General features: G+C 37.2%; 1 protein-coding gene across 2 annotated transcripts in view; it reads left to right on the forward strand.

The window, feature by feature from the left end:
- GALNT7 (polypeptide N-acetylgalactosaminyltransferase 7) overlaps window positions 1-22197 on the forward strand; it is a 94060-nt gene that overhangs the window by 61006 nt on the left and 10857 nt on the right. For both annotated transcript variants that reach the window (XM_071556246.1, XM_071556245.1), the window contains 5 exons: window positions 7414-7580; window positions 13798-13928; window positions 14165-14244; window positions 16436-16618; window positions 20220-20337. In XM_071556246.1, the coding sequence (XP_071412347.1) occupies window positions 7414-7580; window positions 13798-13928; window positions 14165-14244; window positions 16436-16618; window positions 20220-20337 (679 nt within the window). The remainder of the gene's footprint in view (window positions 1-7413; window positions 7581-13797; window positions 13929-14164; window positions 14245-16435; window positions 16619-20219; window positions 20338-22197) is intronic.

The raw sequence follows: 22197 nt of genomic DNA on the forward strand, positions 1-22197 counted from the left end.
GATATGCTGTTGTTATCCAACCCATGAAAGAGTTGCTTACAAATTATTCTTAATGACCCAGAAGGTTTTAGTCTTATGACACTATTTAAACTAGATTTTTTTTTACATCTTCTTTTGAAAAATATTGTAGGAATTTTATCCTGATTAGTTTGACTGGGAGAGGAAACATCATTAATGTTTATGGCATGAGACAAATTAATCTCTTGATGGATTTTTTTGTTCAATATGACAATAGATATCTTCTGTTTGCTCACCAGTGCGAGCCAGAATTTCAGCTGTATCACCCACACACACCTGTCACTATGATCATGGCAGAATAAATATTTTGAAGTGTCTTTTTTTTTTCTTCTATGGATTATCCAGTTTGAGTTTTTCTTTTTAAGGACATTATTGCTGTTACAGGGCATACTCCCTGGGCCATACAAATTTGTGGTTTAATAATTGGATCTGTTGCCATGGGTCACCTTTTGACTTCAAACAGAACAACTGGCAATAAGGTCTTGTTGAAAAACCTGAAATGGTAACTCCTCCTTGCTTGAGTACAATGCTGATTACATACAGAAATGCATTTTTGACAACTGTTTTTGCAGCTCATTCTATAAAACAAAAGGGAATGAGAATTGGCTTGTTTTAAAAAATTGTACATGTAGTTTTGAAGGGTTTTGTTTTATTTTTCAATTATTTTTAGTACAAAAACAAGAGGGAATTCTTGCCAAAAATAAAGACTTCTAACTTTATCAAGAACACACACATGCAGAGCTGTGTGATAGTAAGGCAGAGCTTTTAGTAAAGATATTTTTCCTATCATAGTTTGATGGTGACAGCTTGGATCCTTTGTGTGGTCCAAATGCTATTAAAAATATCAAATTGCATAGAAAAGATTTGGTGCTGGACTGGAGTCAAAAAATACTGAAATCTTTAGTTATAACTAATTACTCAGTGTATGAAATAAGGCAGATGAGTCTTGACTGCTCATTTGAAATGGACAGTCTTATTACTCTGGGCAAATAACATGAATTTAATATGTTCTCTTACAGTAAGTAGTTACTTGTGCAGTCAATCTTATTGTAGCTAAGAAGATTGAATAGACAGGCTCTGGAGTAAAGCCTGCTTTCTTCAGGAATGTGATTAGTTCCTTAATTAGAGCACTGAACAAATTACATATTTGATACTGTTATAAGAAAAAGGATTTCAGTAATTACTCTTGATATCTATGTCATTGGAAATGAAGCATTAGGGACTTGGTTTCATTTCACAAGGTACCTTGGGAAAAACTTTTATTCAAGTGCCGTGTAGTACACTAGAACTGTTCTGTAACTAAGAAAACTAATTTTATAATGTGCACATAAATCTTTGTGAACCTGAGCAAGAGCCAAGATTGGGAATCGAGTGAATTATAGTGGTCGAACTAAATCAGGAAGGCTGGCTTTCCACTGCAGATTATCAGCTGTCTTACTGCTGGCAAGAGACCTTGAGGGAGAAAAAAATTCATTTAAATTGTAATTAGCCATATATTGTGAGAGCATCTCCTTGTGGAGATTGAGGAAAGATTTGAATTCTGGGCATTGGCCTTATTACAAAACCCAGCATTTTCGTTAAACATTTCAGGTCCCAGTAGTGACAACTAGAGAGAAAATGGATTCTTCATCTTTTTAGTGTTGGCTGCTAGCTTTTCAAATGTTAAGTTTTGAGGGAGAAATAGTTCACCCAAAGAGTACAAAGAAGTTGACAGAGACACCAAGTGTGTTATCTGTAGCTGGATTTACTTACATCTCTGTGTACACATCTGAAATGAGATGACCAAATTCTGAACATGACCTTTTACTCAACAAAAATGTAGAGCACAGCACCTGGAGTATATTTAAATTCTGTCTTAAACTTTGACTTCGGTGGAGGGGCAGTTCTGAGCGACTTTCTGCAGCTGTTTGTGTAACCCTTCAGATGCTGACTTCCAGCACAGAAATTTTGGGACAGATGGAGGAAACATTCTGTCAAATGAGTTGTAATCTGAATGTGAAACAAAAAAATTAGATTGACTTCTTATGCTCTGTCTTATTCCTGTTTACCAGAATGTACTGTCCTAGAGCATTCAAGTGAATGTACATCATACAAGTATAGTGCAGTCCAGGTGAGCATGGGCATGACCTTCAAGGTTTAATGTCTGATGAGCAAGGCATGAAGAAAATACAGTGTTTCTGTGGGACTGAGTTCACTGCTTCAAGCTTTGTTTATTACAGTAGGCAAAACATGTCAATGTTTGATAAATCCAAAATTATGCATAGTCTGGACTCTTTGGAGCTGTTCGTAAGCAAATACATCAAGCTATAACTTCCTAAACTAGTGCCTACTCAATGGAGAAATAACAAGAATTGCCATATGCTGGCTGCTCAACTCTGAAGACACAGCACTCACTGTCTCAGCAAGGAGAGGGGAGTGTGTCCCATCCAAACTGCTTTTGTGCCACTGGCCCACAGCAGTGCCCTGCCCTGGTCCTGAGGGAGCCGCTTGGCCCCTGTGCTCCCTGCAGTACACGTGGTGTGTCACAGGACTGCAGAAGGCCTAGAGACCTGTAGGGACTTCACCACTTTAAACCAGAACAGGAAAGAAGAGGGTTTTGTCTTCATCTCCCTTTACAGAATCATCCCCTTCCTTGAGGAAGGGAATTTATTTTTGCCACCTAGCTACCCCCAGCTTTCTTGCCCTATGATGTTTATTGCTTCAACTTTTTCAGTGTTGGATAAGTGATAATATGGGCAAGAATCTTGTGATTAAAAAAAATGCAAAGGTTATTCCTTTAATTCTTCTGTTATCCCTGATGTTGGGTGTCCTTGCCCTGAATTTGATTGTGATTCTTTCAGAAGTATAGTAAATGTATCTTGTACTCCCAAGGGCATTAATGATAAAATGTAGTCACATGGCCTCACAGTTTACTTCACGAATGGAAATGGGCAAAGCTTGCAGCTATGGTAAAAATAGAAAATGCTGTTTCAGTGAAGGTTTAAGCTGTTTGTTAGTGTGTCATAGAGGTTTTGCTGCTGTCTGCTGAAAGAAAAAAAAAACTTAACTCAGCTGGTCAATCTGTCCTTAGGTTGTCTGTTCACTTCTCTTCCAGAACCCTTGTTTTGCAAATTGACTACTAAAATCTTACATTTATGTTGATGGTGCATAAAAATAAGGCTTCATAGGTAACAAATGCAGTATTAACATTAGATTTAGTTAGTTGTATTTTAACAAAGAAATGCCCAGTTTTTTAATCTGTTTCTGTCTACTCTAGACTTAGTTCCCTCTGACTTGCAGGTGTCAAGCAGCCAGTCTCAGCTGTGACCTTGATGATGTTGACTATACAGATGAGCAAACAGTTGGAAGTGTTTTGTGAAGAGGAAAAAAATCTTGTCCATCTTCCTAGGAGCTAGATTCAGTTTACTGCAGTAGTCATAATAAATTGATAATTAAAATAATGAGCAGCCCTGAAATCAGCATGAAAAGTATGTAAACAGCATGCTATCAGCTGAAGGACTGTCTTCTTGTAAGATAAGTACAGGACTTTCTAGGAAAGGAACTACAAAGTAAAATAGAGCTCATAACTTACTTCTGTGTTTTGCTAGTGCTGGACCCTCTCAAAGTAGAAAAATGCATACACTATATAGAAATTATAAATAGGTGATAATACAACTGTGAACCTCATACCACTTTAAACATGAAATAAAATTTAAAATACAATTTATGAACAATTTTATACTAATAAAGAAGAGAGATTCTGTTTTTAATGTCAGTTATGATTTGGGGATAAATACTAAATTCAGACCTTCAGGTTTGTTCTGATTTGGGGCCCTCATCTTGCAAGACCTGATTAACTTCTTAGGAGCTTCTTGGGAGCTGGCCTCTGGAATTGTTACAGGAATGCAATGTCAGCTGTCTTCTCTGAGGAACCAGTGCTGCAACACAAGTACAGTGCTTAAAACCCAGAGGGTACTGATGTGTCATTGATAAGCATAGGTGCAAGTTAAATAGTTGACTTGGGGATAGAGAGTCATGATATGCAGCCATGGTACCTCTTACTTTTATTGGAGCTTAATTGCTGGTATGTTGGGAAAGTTAGGGATTCAGGATGACATGAGAAGCACTTCTGTTGGCTCAAGACCTTAAATTGCCCTCTAAGTATCTATCAGATGAGGCTCACTTGTATATTGCTGTGAGGTTGCTTTCCTTTTCTAGTTCTTGCCTTTTTGTTTAATGGCTGGATTACTCTTCCAGGAGAAGGAGATTCTAGTCTTGGCTTTTTTTAAACTGAGGAAATTCAAGCCTACATCTGCATCTTCAGCAATTGCTAAGAGGGATTCTGTATGGTCATCCCATCCTCAGAGCATATACCCATGGTCATGAGTTTGGGGCCTCAGGACATCTGTAAGAGCAAGCCAATGAAGAGAGTACAAAGATCTAAGAGCAGAAATTTCCACAAGCCAAGGAGCACTCCAGCCCAGATGCTCAGCTTTTTTTCTGAAGGGGTCCCCCATTAAAGGAATCCTCTCTGCTGTGGCCGGTGCACAGCTTTGTGATTGAGAGATAAGGGATCTTGAAATGGCACAAGCTCGAACAGTGCTGTTTCCTCCAAGGGTGGAGAGGGAGTAGGACCAACTCACATCTTAAGTATGCAGGCTAATAGTCTGAAGAAACATTACTCACCCTGCTTCTTGATTAGATCCCTTCTGTTCCTTTTGAAAGGTTTTGTCTTGCTCCAGTGATGAGTCAGTCCTGGTTTTGCTCAGTAATACCAGTGCTGATTTGGGAATGGAAAGTTTTTATTTATGAACTGTTCTTATTCCAAAAAAAGCAGATATTAATAGCCTCAGAAATAGCCAAGAGACAGAGGAACTAACTAAAACTTTTACTCAAATAAAAGGAAAGAATTCAGTGGACAATCACCCAATGAGGTCTCTCAACTTGATAGAGGTTGCAGCCTCTTTTATCCCCTCTGCCCAAGACACAAGTCCCTCCCTGTTTCTCCATTGGCTGAGATACTCTGGGACTACAGACTTACCGACACGCCTACTACATGTCCCCCACTACATGCTCATTAGGGGCTTTGAGGGTCCCCAACATTTTCAAAATGGAGGTTACTGCATATTTATTTCTTGCTGCAGATTGGTCTCCCTGTTCTGGGCACTGTATTATCTTATGCTGGGCAGCTACATAACTAATAACTTTTCTATCCCTACCACAAACTTTGCAAGAACAATCTACTTATTCCTAAAATCCAAAGGGCTTGTTTCCCTTCACCCATGAGTTCCTCAAGGAAAGGGGAAATCAACAGAGCTGTTCTTCCCTGCAGCACTGCCCAGAGAAGGTCTTGCCAGCCCTTCACAGATCTGTGCATGGCTGTTCCTCTTGCCCATACGATGACTCTTTACAAGGGTCAGGAAAAGTGATGTGAAGTGTCTATAGGAAAGAGTTAAGGATGCTACCCTGTCATTCCTGAATATCTGCTGCAATGTGCCATAGTGTATATTGCATAGTGTATTACCACAGCTGGCCTGCAGGCTACACCTGAATGGGCACTGTGATATGTGGGCAGGACTCCACCCAGGGTATGAAGCCAGAGGTTGAAATGTATTTAAATCCTCTCTCTCACAGACCCTTCTGTACTTTGAATCTGCTTATGCCAATTTTCAATAGCTTGCAGCTTTTGCCTCAACATTGATCCTCTCTTTTAAAACTGAAGAAAGTTCGTGTTAATTCAGGCATATTATTTTCCTTTTTTGGTGCCTAAAACCTACAGGGAAAACAGTACTCTGAAATTTAGCTTCAAACACAAGGAAAATACGCTTATGGCTTCTTGGTATGTGATTTGCCAACCACTGGATGTCAGTGCTGCTCCACTGAGGAAAGGCTTATCCCTGCTTCCTTCCCTATAGATGTGAAGGAAATGAGAGTGGAGGGTTCTGGCTTTTGTCATTCAGATACCTGATCAGTATTCACATTTATTGAGAAAAAACTGCCACAGATATTAAAAAAAATTAATTGTACGTATCTAAAACAACTACTATATTTCAAACCTCTAATTCTCAATGCAAGATGAGAGAGAAGGTTGTGCATAAGAGTTACTGCAGTCTGTCAGAGCTTATAGGCTTAAGGATTCAGTTTGTGGACTGTCTAATGAATGAAATAAAACCTTTGGAAAAAAACTAAAAGAATGCTCTTACTAGGGATCTAAATGTAGTATTTCACTACTTGCAAATGACACATTTAGCAACACATATTTTTTCAAGTTCAAAAAGTAGAATGTGTTGACAGATTTGAGCAGATTAAATCAGATGTGTGGCAAAAAAAGCCTTTCTAGACCTCTGGTTTTATATTTTAAAAATGTATTAAGTACAGATTAAAAATGGCTTATAAATTGTTCACAGCTGTATTGTTAAATTCAGGGTGTTGTAATTGGTTTGGCTTTTTAAAATGATGTCAAGTTACTTACTGTCCTTTTTTCTTATGCTCTTCACCAATTTGTTCCTAATTGCAACTAACCTATTCTGCCTTTGAGGCAAAGGATGTTATTTTACTACCTTTTACACAGAGCTCTTGAATGGCATTCAGCTGGTATGCTGGTTTTTGAATGTATGTCACCCCATTTTCCTTCATTTTAACGTAACTGTATCACCAAAATTAATATACATGTTTAAAGCAACACATTCTGTTATAAATCTCTTATTAAACATATCATATCTTCCTTTTACACAGCCTACTTAACACACCTGTGTAGGATATCCATTTTAGTTTTGCAAATGACTAAGCAAGTTGTTGACAGCTTAAATGCTTGTGCTACAAATGGAAACACTGTGATCTGTAATCAGCTGGAATCTGAGAGGGATCTGTGGAAGGAAGGCACCTGTCACCTGAACTTTTTGAATAGCTAGTCTAGCACTTTATGTTGGTAACTTTTAACTATGATTAGCTGCAGTCACCTCAGGCTTAAAAACGTCTGAGGTGGAGGATTTTAGTCAGTAAATCATAGTTTTAGGGATTGCACTGTTACAGAGGTTGCTTACAGCATACCTAAGAAAACAAATGCTTTAGTAGATACCATTTTGTTATAGTCTGTTTTGATTCTGTAATTTTGTTTCTCCACAGGACCAAAATTAATAGTATGTTTCTACCAATGTCTTTAATTTTCTGGGATGAGATATAAAAACTGATATTGGTGGCTGACAATAAGTGAAGTGTGTCCTTCTTCACCAAAGAAACACTCTTTAAACACCTATAGGTACCTCTGTGATGCACTTAAGTTGAATTACCTTTTATATCCCTTGTCTCTTAAATTTAAAGAATAGCCATCAGCAAAGACATCATTTGCACAAAGGTGTTGTTAAGCAGTTCCATAAATCACTTAGTGAAAACTAATGAAATCCAATCTTTTTACAGATGCAAATACTGGCATTATGATGATAACCTGCTCACCTCCAGCGTTGTCATTGTCTTCCATAATGAAGGATGGTCCACGCTCATGAGGACAGTCCACAGTGTCATTAAGAGAACACCAAGGAAATACTTGGCAGAAATTGTGCTGATTGATGATTTTAGCAACAAAGGTATATGTAGAGTATTAGCACACTACTTGTAGAAAAGGAAACTTTTTTATTTTCCTTAAATAGTTTTCTTTTGATTTATTACCTGCCATGATTTGAGTTGACTTTAGAAGGAAAGTAAGTTTCTTCTTCACAGTCCTTTGAGTTTTCAGTGAAAGGAAAGCTCTTCCAATGAACTGCTTTTGTAAAAGTGACAATCCTTTGTCTGTAATCAGCTGCTTGAAGTACAGGACTTGTAGCAAGCTCTTTACAACAGTTGTTGAGTAGTATATAGAAGAAAGTTGGGATAGCTAGTATCCCTCTTAGCTCTTATGAAATAAAGTAGTTTGAACAGAACAGTATCAGAGGACTTTGAACTAAGCCTATTAGGAATTATTCCTTTCTTTAGTCCATGTAGGAATCCAGATGTATCTCTTTTTTTAAAAAACTCTCATAAAAATGTGTCTATCAAATTATTCTGATTAATTTTCAATATTTTTAGTTTCTAACATCCTTTATTAATTAAACATCCTATTAAGTGTTTATTGTTTCTTATTTAGAGGGTGGATCTTATAAGGACTTCAGCATGTTTTAGTTTCTGCCTTTCCTTGAGTCCTACATATCAGCATAAGTCCAGAGATTTTCTTCTTCTTTTGTGATTTACATTCTTGTCTTGGTTTTATAGTCAGAATGCATGTGCTTGTATGTGATTCTTATAAATATAAATGTACACTGTTCTGGTTTTTTTTTCTTCTTTAATGATGATATCTTCATAATTAGCGCAACTCAATGCTGAATACAGAGAAGAACTGAAAATGTTATCCTAGAGATACAAGTTGATTGACGTATAGGAAATCTAACTTATTTTAAACTTTAAAAAAATTTCAGAATAGTGCATCAAGCTGCACATTCTGTAGGATTTTATTGTAGCATAATTTTTGAGTAGTAGTTGTCAGAGAAAAAGAGTAGACATATAAACAAAAACATAATTTTGAATGTATCACATGACAGTCTCTTCTAGACAATGATGATGGCTTTTAGGAACACAGGCAAGTTTGGTCAGCAGCCCAGGATATCCTCCTCTTTGTTTTTCTAATAGCTGAATTGTGTAGTGGCATAGAAAACAGATGACTGTTCTGAAACTCTTCTTTTTATTAAGTGTTCTGGGCTTCTCCCAGTTCCAGCCTCATGGGACTTCTTTTCTGAGGGTGTATTATTCATGATAAATTTTAAAACTGAACTCCTCACATAGCTGAGGTTTACCTTTTCTGAGCATAAGTCACTACCAAAAATAGTTATTGTAGTTAATTTTTGCATCATATCCGTACATAACTAGCACGTACATTTTATATTTGTTTTAACAGGAGACGAAAAGTTACCTGTATTGTAAACTTGACTAAGTTTGGCTTAGTCTAATAAAGATACTTGTCCTGGTTTGAGCTGGCAAAATGCCAACTGTCCAGGACACAGTGAAAAGGGTTCCTCCCCCCCAGCCAGCCAAGGGAAGAGAGGAGGGAGAGAGGAAAGAAAACCCTCAAAGCAGGGTTTATGCTGAAACTAACTACATGTATTTATACAGAAAAGAGAAAATTAAGAGGATACTACAATATAACACACACTTACACAAGTTACATATATATAACAAGGAATAACTTCCCACTCCCCAATTAATACAAAGCCCATTACTCTAAATTCATAAGCACTCCAAAAGACACTCAGCAAGAAAGAGAAAGTATAACAACAAAATATTTCTACTTCCCTGAATGCAAACAAAATGCGAGGCAACAGAAGCAGGGCCTAGCACAGTAGAGGAGCTGCTAGATGTCCTCCTCTTAGTGCAGCCATGGTGGAACTAACCAAGCCACTCCCACACACTGGATTTTACACCCTTTGAGATGATGTAGTATGGTATGGAATACAATATTATTGGCTGGAAGAAGTCAGCTGTTAGCTAGCTCAGCCCAGCTTAAATCAGCTGACAATTCTAGGCCTAGCTGAACTTTAAAACCTAAGTTTAGGCCCACCTGGCTAAACCCATAACAATACTGAATACTAAATTATATTCTCCTGTATCCTTTAACAGTTGAGAATTTAGCTTAGATATACACACACACTATAAAACAAAACTATCTTCCCTCCTAAGGGTTATAATTTTAATAATTCAGTCAGCAGACATATGCTGTGTTTTTGCTTTTCAGCTGAGATCACAGCTTTCCTTCAAAGATGTTCAAGGCTGAATTAGCTGTATAAAGTAACTATGACACCAGCTGTCTCTGGAAAACTTACCAGATGTTCTACTAATGATAGAACTCGGTATTTGGGTTTCTCATAAGTTTTAGCTGACTCTGTAATGTATATGTAGTTCATGGAATGAGTTTTTCTGACGTAACAACTCATATTAGTTTTCCAATTTATGATGTTTGTTAAATAAAGGCATTATTTTTCAAGAAATTTATTTTGAAATACAAATTTTTTTTTTTTTTGCTTATAAACAAATGGTTAGCAGATATAGCTAGACTGGACCTAACATCCAGCAGACTTTTGCCTCTGTGTTTCCCACACTTCAGTTTCCCATGTAACTTTCTTGAATCAAAAAATTCAATAAAGAAAGCTCAAGGTGCAGTTTTTTTATGTATGAGTGACTGGAAGACAAGCACAGGCTGGAATTGCTCTGAACACCTTGATGCAACTGAACTATTTAATTATAACAATTCTTCAAACAGCTTTAGGTTATTACTTGGTAAATATAATTAACTTAATTTCAATTATTCAAATTGTGTTCTAGATAAAAATAGCCAAGAGAGTAGAATCTTGCTCCACTTCTTTCTCATCAGAGAGAGGGATGAACTAGTACAGGCTGCAAAGCATGCCAAGCTACCTGAAGAGATCTCCAGTTGTTACACTCTCAATCACAGCAAAGGTGCTGGCAGCATTTTGCCTTTTCAGCCAGAAGAAAAGCCATGCTGACAGCACAGATACAGGACTTTCTCCTTCCCCCCCTGCTTTCAGGCTGCACACTTCATATCTGCCTTTCCATCCAGTAAAAACCATCTTACGCTCTTAGAGCCCAGTGTTGAGTGATACACATGCATGTAGATGTTTGCTCACACTCAGTGTGACTGTCCTTATTTCTTAGCTGCTGCCTTTTTCAGCAATATAAAATTAAAATGGAACACAGTGGTTGCGGACATTTCCAAAGGCTGGCTCATAAAAACCCCTGCCTGTCCTTCCATATGAAAAATCCTCTTTCATCAGAAGGCAGTTACAGCTGTGTAGGAGCTTATATATGTTATGTCTTACAAGGAGGAATAGTTGCAATGCTTGAAAAATGTTCTTTTCATTATAATTCTTTCTATGAAGTCAGTTGGGAGCAATCTTTTTGCGGAATGACACTCTTTCCCTAATCTCCTCTGCAAATGGTGGAGTTTGACTATGGAGAACTGTGCAGTGATATATGCTGAATTCTACTCTGGTGTTTTTTCCTTTGTCAGAGCAGAAAGGGAACAGTAACAAAAAGAGGATGCCTGGCTAAGTAAATGATGTTTTCCAATGGAGACCTCTGTATTAATTCATGTTAGAGTCCAAGAAGTGTTGCAGCAGTGTCAGTGATGCCACACTGTTGCACATGGGGGTTTTCCTCCAGTTTTTCTTGTGTTTCTTGATAGAAACAGTTTGCTTTTTCTGTGAGTGCTAGCTGTGTGAAGGAAACAGCTGTTCTGAAAGGGCAATGACAGTGCATAAAACTCTATTTTTATTGCTATCTGTATTTCCCACTGTTGCAGCATCCCATGAGATAACCAAAAGAGAAGTAATGAGAGTAGACAGGTAACAGAATTTTTATTAACCTATTTAATGTTGCTTACTGTGGGGAAACTGAAGCACTGATCAGTTCTTGTGTTACAGCCAAGAGCCCCACAATAGTAGTATTACAGTGCAGCATAGCCAAAGGCAGCTGCTTTAAGGAAGACTTCCAATACCATTTTTCTAATTCTCAAATTGATGTCCATGAATCAAAGGGGGAAAAACTGCTTTCCTCCTCCCTTGTAATCTGCAATGCCTAAAATCCTTGGGAGAAACTGTGTTTTTAAAAGACACTGATTTATGCTTTAATCATTCAATGAGACATGAGAGAGGAACTTAAACAGGGGAAGGCCAGATTGGTGGTTATAATATCTTGAAAGGTAAAATATACATTTTTGAACAAAAAACAGATTGCTGTAAGGCTGTTGACTGATGTCATAAATACATGATCCAGATGAACAAAATTTAATACTGGCAAACAGTATTTTTAACTGTAGAAGTATTGGGATTTTATACACTACTGTCCTGCATACTTTGTAGAATGGGAAGAAGGAAAAATTCAGCTTTCCTGTGGGAAATAGCACTTGCTGCTAACCCTGGCATGGTTTCAGACAATGGACTGCAAAGTCCTGAGACTTTTACTGTAGAAAAGCTTTACACAATCAATATGACAGGTTTTTACAACTCCCTATGAGCCTTACATAGTTGAACATTTGACAACTAAAACATTTGGCTTCATAGGCAGGAGAGCTGGAAATAACTTCAGGTTTTAAATCTTTAGAACATTCCTGACAGTACTTCTGTAACACATACTTGGAATTTTCAGCATAAATAATGGTGTGATAAAAAGATTCTCTTAGTACCACTTCAGCATGACCTCAAAAATCTTGCTGATTTTATCCTATAAAAATTTATATTACAGCTATCATGTCATATATTCTCTATTTATTACATGGTATGTTATTCTGTTCAGCATATGTGATAAAATTGTTCTTTCTAGTTTGACATTTGTGTATCCTTGAAATTTTCCTAATGCACAAGGATTTACAAAAGAAATTGATAATCTGTGTTGGAAGAGAATACATAAAACACAGTTGAGAAAACTTTTATAATGACAGAGGAAGAATAACAAGTGTATCAAAAGACAGTTATTTCAGAAGATTGTTCTTTGGTAGAATTGCTGAATTTTCAGTTTTGAAATATTGACTTCAAAAGAACACCATTTCCACTACAATTATAAGTAGCATTTTTTTAAACTAGAATACAAAACATACTGAAACTAAGTTTCGGAAATCTCCAGACTTTATGGCTTTCATTCAAATTGCAGAAAATGTTGCTACTGAAGTAACCTGAGGGCCTGTTGCAGCTGCTATGGGCATCCTTCTTCTTTGCCTCCACATGCCTCTTCTCCAGTTAGATCAGCACAGCCAGTTAGATCTATCAGCCCTTCGGAGCTGATGCAAACTGTGCGTGGATGCCTTGGCTGTAGCTTAGGTGGTTTATCTTGGTTCCTGACTGAGAAACTGAAGAAGTAGGCAATTCTTCTGAGCACTTTAGTACAAAATTAGATTTTAAATTAGCACCAGTAGCTAACTCAGCATAGCCTCAAACAGCAGGCTCCTGATTATCAACCCTGCTGCCTTCATGAGTCTTCTCAACAGAATCATGTGGGCAAAAGTGTTATGCAACACTAGGATCCTTTTTTTCAAATGTAGGAATGTAGTTTCCAGAGTAGTTTGGCAAAGATCAATGTGCGATACAAATATGAAACTATTTAACTATATCTTATCTTGATCTTTATGAGGTCACTTGTCCCCTTACTGACAGAAGTCCCTTTGGCTAGAGGTTTGCTGTCTTAGCAGTATGATCCACTTCTGACACTCTGATTATTCTTACTACTTTTATTGAAAGATTATTGTAAGACCTCCCCAAGAGGGCACAGATCTGCATGAGGGAGGGCAATAATTTGAGCATAGTGGGTTTCTGCCTCAGGTTTCCAAATGTAATAGACTGACAGAAAATTTTGTGAGGCAGTAAGTGAGTGAAGTAAAATGTTTAACTGAAAACTAGTGCCTTGAACTGTACATGTGTCATTATCTGATGAGGAAAGGCTCTGTGCTGAAGTGTAGAAACTTCTCTGCCCACCTGGAATACAGATGAAAACCTGAAAGCCACTATGAGGTATTTTGAAGGGAGTGGGAATTGCCCACCCAGCTCCCTGCGGTGTGGCAAACCACTCCAGATGCTTTTTCTATAGATATGCTAGAGACAAACCTGTGCCATGAGGTCAGAGGTCTTGATCTCCTCAGTTTTAATGTTTGTGAGTAGTCAAAATAAAGGTTCTTGTAAATACTTGTAGATATTTTTGGGTTATAGTAATAGTACAAAACTGTTTATTATTAAACCTCCCCAAAATATTTTTTATTTTGTTATTTGATAGCACACTTACAAGAAAGGCTGGATGACTATATCAAGCAGTGGAATGGCCTTGTAAAGGTATTTCGAAATGAAAGGAGAGAAGGTTTGATCCAAGCTAGAAGCATTGGAGCCCAGAAGGCTAAACTTGGACAGGTATGAGCCAGTTCATGCACAAGTGGTTTTTTCCCTTTTTTGGGGGAAGAGGTTGTGGTGGTTCCAATAGATATATGGAAATGTTGTATTATATTATTGATACTATTTTAAGAATTAATTTTACTCATTTAATCTTCATGTTCTTGTTTATAATATGAATGTATTTCTATATAAATATGCTTAATTAATCATTGTGATCTTGTATGCAGAAATATGACTTTTTTTTTCTTTCAAAGGTTTTGATTTACCTTGATGCCCATTGTGAGGTGGGAATTAATTGGTATGCACCACTTATAGCTCCTATATCTAAGGACAGGTAATGTTCTCATTATTTCCAGTGTTTGGCCTTTTAGGGAACAAAAGTCACAATTACAATCCTCACTTTTCAAACTATAGTCAATATGGTTTATAGCTATATCAAGCTATATAAATGTTTTCTGTATGATGATTATAATCTCCCAGCATAAAACATATGTAAGGAGGAAGGAAAATAGTCAGGCAAATTAATCTCCAGATAGTTTATTTTAATAAGCATACTGAATATTTTGCATAATGTAGATCACATATAAGACAATTCTTGTCTTTTACAATGATCTGAGACACTGTTATAAAATATTCTGTTCTTGCTGAATAGAGAGCCTGAATAAACAAAATAACTAAACCAAAACATGATTTTTGGTAGAGGAAAAGTAACAATAATTGTTTTGATTTAATGGAAATTTAAAGCCTCTATGAACTCAAGAGTTTTATCTTTCTCATTTTTGGTCTTGTTATATGACTTATTTCCTCTGAAGTGCTTTGGAGTGTTATCTGTAGCAAAGTGAGGCCATAGCTTGAGCCTGTCTCTACTACAAACCCAGACACTTGCTAGGAGTCTGTGATGGAAGTGCCTGCACTGTGAGGGGGAGAGGTCTGTGAGAGGTGACAGAGGAGAGAGATGCCTGGGGGTTTAATTTCTTCCAGCTGTTGAAATGCTGTTGTTGCTATGTGCCACCACACTCTTAGCTTGTGCAGTCAGGGGTATGTGTGTTTAGGAACCCATGTGCTTGTTTAAATTCTTTAATCCCATAAAATAACTGCTTAATCCTAAAAACTATTTGTTAACCTGTCATGCTAGCAGCATTCTCTTGAAGAATTGGGGTTTGTGTGCTTTAAAGACTGTAACTCAACTTCAAGACTATATTTGGGCCAGGATCCTAGAGAAGGTGGAAATGCTTGTGTGCTTCCATTGAGTGTGTATTGCTGTTTTACACAAGAAAGGCTGGCAAGAACAGGCAGCTTTAGAGGCATCCTCCAGCAATGTCTATGGAAGTGGAGTTTACAGGAGGACCAGCAATGCTGAGACATGAGGTGCCAGAGGGCAGTACCTGACAGCCTTTTTCCAAGCCCTAGTACCCTGGATGCAGCATGCTGCTGCTTCTGCCTCAAAGAAGATCATAGTGTTAATGTTTCTTTTCCCCCAAATTTTCTGTCTCATAAGATTTCACTTAAAAAGATGGAAGTGCTCCAAGTTTGGTCACTGGGAAACTTGATTGGAAAACATGGGAAGAATAACAAGATGATGTCTTTTCCTAGGTGAATATTGTGTGTGATCAATCACGATGAGGAGTGTATTGCAAATGAAACAGGAAGAATTCTATTGAAGACTGCTGCTAGGAGAGAACTAGTAATGTTTTTTTATCCTGAGAAATTATATTTTCAGGGCAATTGACTAGGACAGAAAATGAATATCCCTGTTAACACTAGTAAAAGGCAAGAGTTCATCATACCTGTTGACAGCTAGGATCTAATATGAATAGAAATTACAGGAAATAATAATAGTGTGAGAACCCTAACCCTCTAAGGGCTCCTTTGTTGCTTCCAGCAGTGCTTTATTAGAAGACCAATGTCAAGAAGTACACATAAAAGTAGTGATAAATAAATTGATATATTCACATCTCAGACCTAACTTTTCTTCTTTCAGAACCTCTCAAAACAACATAAAGGAAAGACTACTCTTGTTTCTTCTAATGAGGCTTCATTTTTTAATAATATGTTTACAAGTAATTTTTTATATTCACTGCTCTATAAGCATAATTAATGGGGTAAATTTCTGATTAGAGAGATTTCTCTTCTGAAATTGTATTTTGCTCTTTCTTTCCCTTCTATAAATGTTTCAGAACTACATGTACTGTACCTCTAATAGATTACATAGATGGGAATGATTATTCCATTGAGCCACAACAAGGTGGGGATGAAGATGGTTTTGCCAGAGGGGCCTGGGACTGGAGTTTGCTATGGAAACGAATTCCATTAAGCCACAAGGAAAAGTCCAAACGAAAACATAAAACTGAGCCTTATCGGTAAAGAAAGCTGTTTACATACTGTGAATCATAATGAATAATTTTCTAAACCCTTTCGTTTTTCCCTCCACCCCTGTTTTCCCATGAACAACGGTCGGTGCACGTGTGCCACGCGGGGCCTTGCACATAACCACATCTTCCCTGCCACCCTCCGCCACCCTGCAGAACCACATGCACTGTGCCGCTTATAGATGTCATAGATGGCAACACTTATAAGATTGTGCCCCAAGGGGGTGGTGACGAAGATGGGTTTGCTAGAGGAGCGTGGGATTGGAGTATGCTATGGAAGAGGGTTCCCCTGACCAAGAGAGAGAAGGAAAGCAGAAAGACAAAAACTGAACCGTATCGGTAATCACTAAATCACTTACCCATTTCTCTTTTTTTCTGAAGTCAATATTGATCACTAAAACTTGCATGTACTTCTAGCGTGAAAACCTTCCTATTTCTAACCACACTAGCTGCTTTGTTTAGTTGGACCTGTTTGCCACAACTGACTATTTGCACAAAATATCTTTGCTACTTTGTGTTGCCTCTCCATTCCTGCTCTTATGTGGTTAACAGGGTGTACATTAGGGTTTTGTTTGGCAAAATAAAATACTGTATAACTTTGTTGTGAGGGGAAACTATTTAGCTATGATATTTTCTTTAAAGTAGTGTTGGAAACAACAGTGCTTGTTTAACCATTTGATTTGAAATAGCAAGCATGCTGTAAGTACTTGTAATAGAATGTAATGCATAAAATCTGTAGCCTGCTGTCATGGCCTGGTGCATGCATACAGCTGGTGGATTATGCATGTATATCAAAAAAATCCCTTTTGTTGTATTTCTCCCACTTGCTTCACAATAGATCACACCTGACAAAGAAGCATCCTGTTTAATAATATGGGCTAGATATATTCAAAGAATTTTAATATAGTGCATGTAACATTAAAAAAAAAAGAAGAAATACAAAAACAACATCTTGTATTGTGGGAAAACTCCAATAATTTTCACAAAAGTCCTGCCTTTTTATTATGGTTTGTAGTGGGGTATGGTTTCTTTCCAGAAAACAAAAACTGGCTAGAAATCTTAGCTTAGAAACTAGGGTTTCTGGTGGCTTTCAAGACTGGGAGACTGTGGTTCTGCTGGTTTCTATTACTTTCCCCTTCACACTTAACTAATTTTGTATTACATTTGAAAGCAATCCTCACATCTTCAGAATCTAATGTCTTCTATTGCTTGTATATATGATTTAAACATTGTAAGAATTGATGCTGGTAATTCCCTATCCTCACCCATGATTGTTCTTTGCTAAAATGGCAACACATGCAAACAAGTTATGAAGCTTTGATCTGTTTTGTATATAGTATAAATAATACCATTTTCTGACAAGGCTGTCCACATTGGAACTTTAATATTTGCTTAGAGGGGGATAAACTATTTCAAACATCGCTGTTATGTTCTGTGTTTACCATCCAAACAGGTCTTAAAATTGTTTAAATGGTTCCCAGAAACAAAGAACACATGTTTTCAGAATGGTTTAAAAGATGGCTATATTTTTAATAATACTTTCAGAGACATGCCCTCCATCTGTTTATGTCCAGGCTGTGTGCATTTTCTTGCAGCAGTACCATGGCAAGTAAGACCAAATAAAAGTCTTGCCGAAACTATAGCAAAGATTGCTTAGTTTAAAAGGAAAACAAACAAAAAGATCCTCAACAGCTTAAAGCAGAGACACAAACTTTTTGTAATGTAAGAATTGCCCACGGACTGAATCCTTTCAGTAACATTATGCTTATCTCTTCATATCCTATAAAATAAGCTCCTGAGCTTATGTAGATTTTGCTGTGTTCTTTAACATGCTTGACTGCTCATTGGAGGCCAAGACTGAAATTTCAGTGTCTAAGGCCTGTACACTTGCCAAGTCTTTATGATGCTGAGGAAAACCAAAAGTGCAGGAAAGCCATGAGGCTGTGATGTGTAATATGCTTCCCTCTGCTGTGCCTGCTGGCTTCCCGCCCATTGAATCCCTGGAATGCAAAAGCAGTGTTGGAGGAAAATACAATAGAAAGCAAGTAGAAAGGAACATTTAGCAGTAACTCAGCATCTCATCAGCTGATTTGGACAGCAACTAAACTGATAACCATTACACTTAGAGTCAGTGGCTCTGTTTCTGCTGCCTTGCCTCTGCTGTGCAGAGACAGGTATATGTTAACCCTGCAGGTTACTTTTTCTTAAGCAGTTCTCCAGACATTTATGTGTGGAAGGAAAATACATTATCATTGTTGTTACAAGGAACACTACTAAGCTCGAAATGTAATAGAATGAAGAGACCGAATAGTGCTAGAAATTATCCATCTCAATAGTTTGGTGATGCAGAAGTATTTAACTTGTGTTTTACTTGGCTCACCAGGGTAATCTGGACTCCTGGATCCTCCTTTCAGTACTGCAGGTCATTTGAAGTCAGAAAGAGTTTTCTTTATCCTTAAATTTTTCCTTTTTTTTTTTTAATTGTCAATTAGTAAGAACTCCAGATTGTATACATTAGAGTTTATATATATTTATTGATCTTCATGTGAAGAATGTTTGCTGTGTGCACTGGAAATGGCTTAACATATCCTACTCTCTATTTCAGTGTGAGCAAGCTACCAAAGAATTTTTCTTAGAGCTGTTCTGCAAAAATGCTCTGTCATGGTTTAACCCCAGCCAGCAACCAAGCACCATTCAGCTGCTTGCTCATGCCCCCACCAGCAGGAGGGGGAAGAAAATCAGAAGCGTAAAATCTAGAAAACTCATGGTTTGAGGTAAAGACTGTTTAATAAGGAAAGCAAAAGCCACACACACAAGCAAGGCAAAATAAGGAATTAATTCACTCCTTCCCATGGGCAGGCAGGTGTTCAGCCATCTCTAGGAGGTCAGAGCCCCATCACGTGTAAACACCATCACTCCAAACATTCCGTCTTCTTCCCTCTAGTTTCATATGTTGAGCATGATGTCATATGGCCTGGAGTATCCTTTTGGCCAATTGGGATCACCTGTCCTGGCTGTGTCTCCTGCCAGTTTCCCACAGACCCTCAACTTCCTTGCCAGCATGGTTGTATGAAAAGAAGAAAAGGCCTTGGCTCTGTGTAAACCCTGCTCAGCAATAACAAAAACATCTCTAGATTATCAACACTGTGCTCATCATAAATCCAAAGTACAGCCCTATATCAGCCACTGAGAAGATAATTAACTCTATCCCAGGCAAAACCAGCACATGCTGTCGTCCAAACCACAGCATCTTTTTGACACATTAAAACTTGCTAATTGAATCTTGCCATATGGGAAGGGATTTACTAAGCCATTAAATGAAAAACAAACAAACAAACACTAAACCAAAATGGAAACCTTGTACAATTTTATCCACACCCTCTTAAAAATTTCACCGAGTAAAATGTTTCATACAGCAGTAGTAAAAAAAGAGCTAAAGGAAGAAGATAAGAATGCTATCATATTCAGCTGGAAAAACTCTGTTGGTTTGTTTAATAGACAATATGTTTCAGTGTGGCAGCTCCTCAGAACATAAACATAAGCTGGCTTTACAGTCTCACATGTTATCTCAAAAACTTGAAAAACTTTAAAGAGACAAATATCACACTGAGTCTTATCTACTTTATTTATTTATTTTAATAGAAGCATGCAGATTGGCTGAATGGATAATTTGGTCCAAACTTAAGTATCATCAAATTCATTAATTAAATAAATAGATTATAGAAGAAAACCTACAACATAATAAAAAGTGTTACTTCAGCAAAAATTATATGGATGTCACATCAGAAAATTGCTGCAAGCTGGTGACAAAGCTTTATGATTTTTCAGTGTATTGCCATTTACCAGGTCTTTACTACATTTTTGCTTCCTTAACCTTTGCTTTCTCTAAGTGCTATTGTATCCTTTTGGCAGAAGGAGTTACAATGTATTCCTTTTTTAGGTCGCCTGCAATGGCTGGTGGATTGTTTGCTATTGAACGTGATTTCTTCTTTGAACTGGGTCTGTATGATCCAGGGCTTCAGATTTGGGGTGGTGAAAATTTTGAAATTTCTTACAAGGTAACACCAATATTTGAATCTTTATTTAATAGATTTTTTTTTCTGTAAATATTTCTGTCTGGAGTTCAGGCCTCATGAAACTCAGAAGGTTTTGGTGTGAGGAGATGTTGTGGAAGAGATGTGACTCTTGTCTGTTTGTGGGTTTTGGCACAAAAGTGTTCAGAGAGCTGGCCTAGTGCTGAGACACAAATGATGCATAATCTAGGTTTTCTTAATGGTTTGGGATTGCGCCCCTCACCCCTCAAACATCTAATGTGAAAGCACACTAGCAAATTTGGCAGGGGGAAACCCAGTGTTCTCACAGTGACTATAGAAAAATGTGGTTTCTAATGAAACCGATGATAGAGAACAAGTAGCACTCAGTTTATGCAGGTGTGCCTATGAAGTATATAATGGTGCAACAAAAAGTAATCTGCCTCCTTCCTACCATTATTGTGAGTAAAAAATTATCACATATACTTTTCAGAAATTCAAGAACTTCTTTATGAGGGAAGTCTTCATAACTGACACGCTAACTGCATAATTCATAGTCACTGTAGAAGATTTTATTTTCACTCCTAGGAATATGCATACTCTTCAGTTAGCAGGAAGTGTAAGATGATCGTAATTAGCTTCTTGTAGCTTCAGTACTCATAATGACACAAGTGGCAGACAGCAGGAGTCTGTCCCAATTAACAAACAAAAGTGGAGAAGTCTAACATCCTCAGTAGTGATCTGAGAAATCGTAGCTGAATTTTACTAAAAGTACATTCAGAGCTCCCCTAGCTGCCCTTGCTCTTCTTGATATAGAGAAAAGCTCTGAGTGCACTTGCTCAGCTGTAAATCCATATGCAAAAGAGGATGTTACACACATTGGGTCTTTATCCATATAATTCTCCATCTTTCTTAGAGTCAAATCATGATTGAAATTACATACAGTAGTTTTCTATTTGAAGTGCTCATTACACAGAGACCTCCAAATTGGTTTCATGTAGATCACAACCAATCTTCAGAAGACCTAAACATTTATCAGTCTCGCGCACTGACTCCTAGATAGCAGACACAATGAATGCCCTTGCATATCTGACGAGTTTTTTGATGAAACATAAGAAAATTAATATCCTGATGCAATGAAGAAAGTAAACTATTCTGTCCATTTTTTCTAATACTGGTGAGTCATACTTTTAATCTGGAATTTGGACTAATTTGGAACATCCCCAAAGTTAGCTTGAATTTGGATTTGATGCTACAATTAAATTTGTCTAAACTATGAGCAACTAAACTCAGATTTAGGCACATTTTCTTTTCCCCATAAAGAGATTATCCAAGGATATGTGGGAGAGAGGGCATTTCAGAATGGTAATATATTTTACCCATTTTTTTTATTTTCAGCCACTATAACTAAAGAAAAATCCATTTCTACTTGGAATAATGGGTTACCTAAGACATCCTACTAGTCTTTATTGAGAAAAACTTAAATATGAGTGGGCATCTAACCAAGACCCATCTTAGTGATGGCATGTGAGGTACTTTAATGAAATCAAAGTACCATTTATTCTGTCATAATAAAAATTACCCGGTTCCAGATTTTTTACACTCATTTGTTACTGTTGTTTTAAAATAGTAATGGGCTGAGGTGGCCAACTTTTTAAAAAATTTTTTAAAAAATCTTTTTTTAAAAGTAATTTAGTTGAGTAACTTCATGGCCGAGTTGATGATGTACTCAGTACAGCCTTTCATTTCAGAGAGCTATTTTCTTTATGCTTACAACTGAAGCAAAAATTGTGTAAATATATCACAATCAGTATAGTAAGAAAAGTAGCTGACATTTCTTCCATAATTTATTATCTGTCTTAAACTCCTGTGCATATTTGTTAATAG

This window comes from Pithys albifrons, chromosome 5 (genome assembly GCF_047495875.1).
Source record: "Pithys albifrons albifrons isolate INPA30051 chromosome 5, PitAlb_v1, whole genome shotgun sequence".
NCBI lineage: Eukaryota > Metazoa > Chordata > Aves > Passeriformes > Thamnophilidae > Pithys > Pithys albifrons.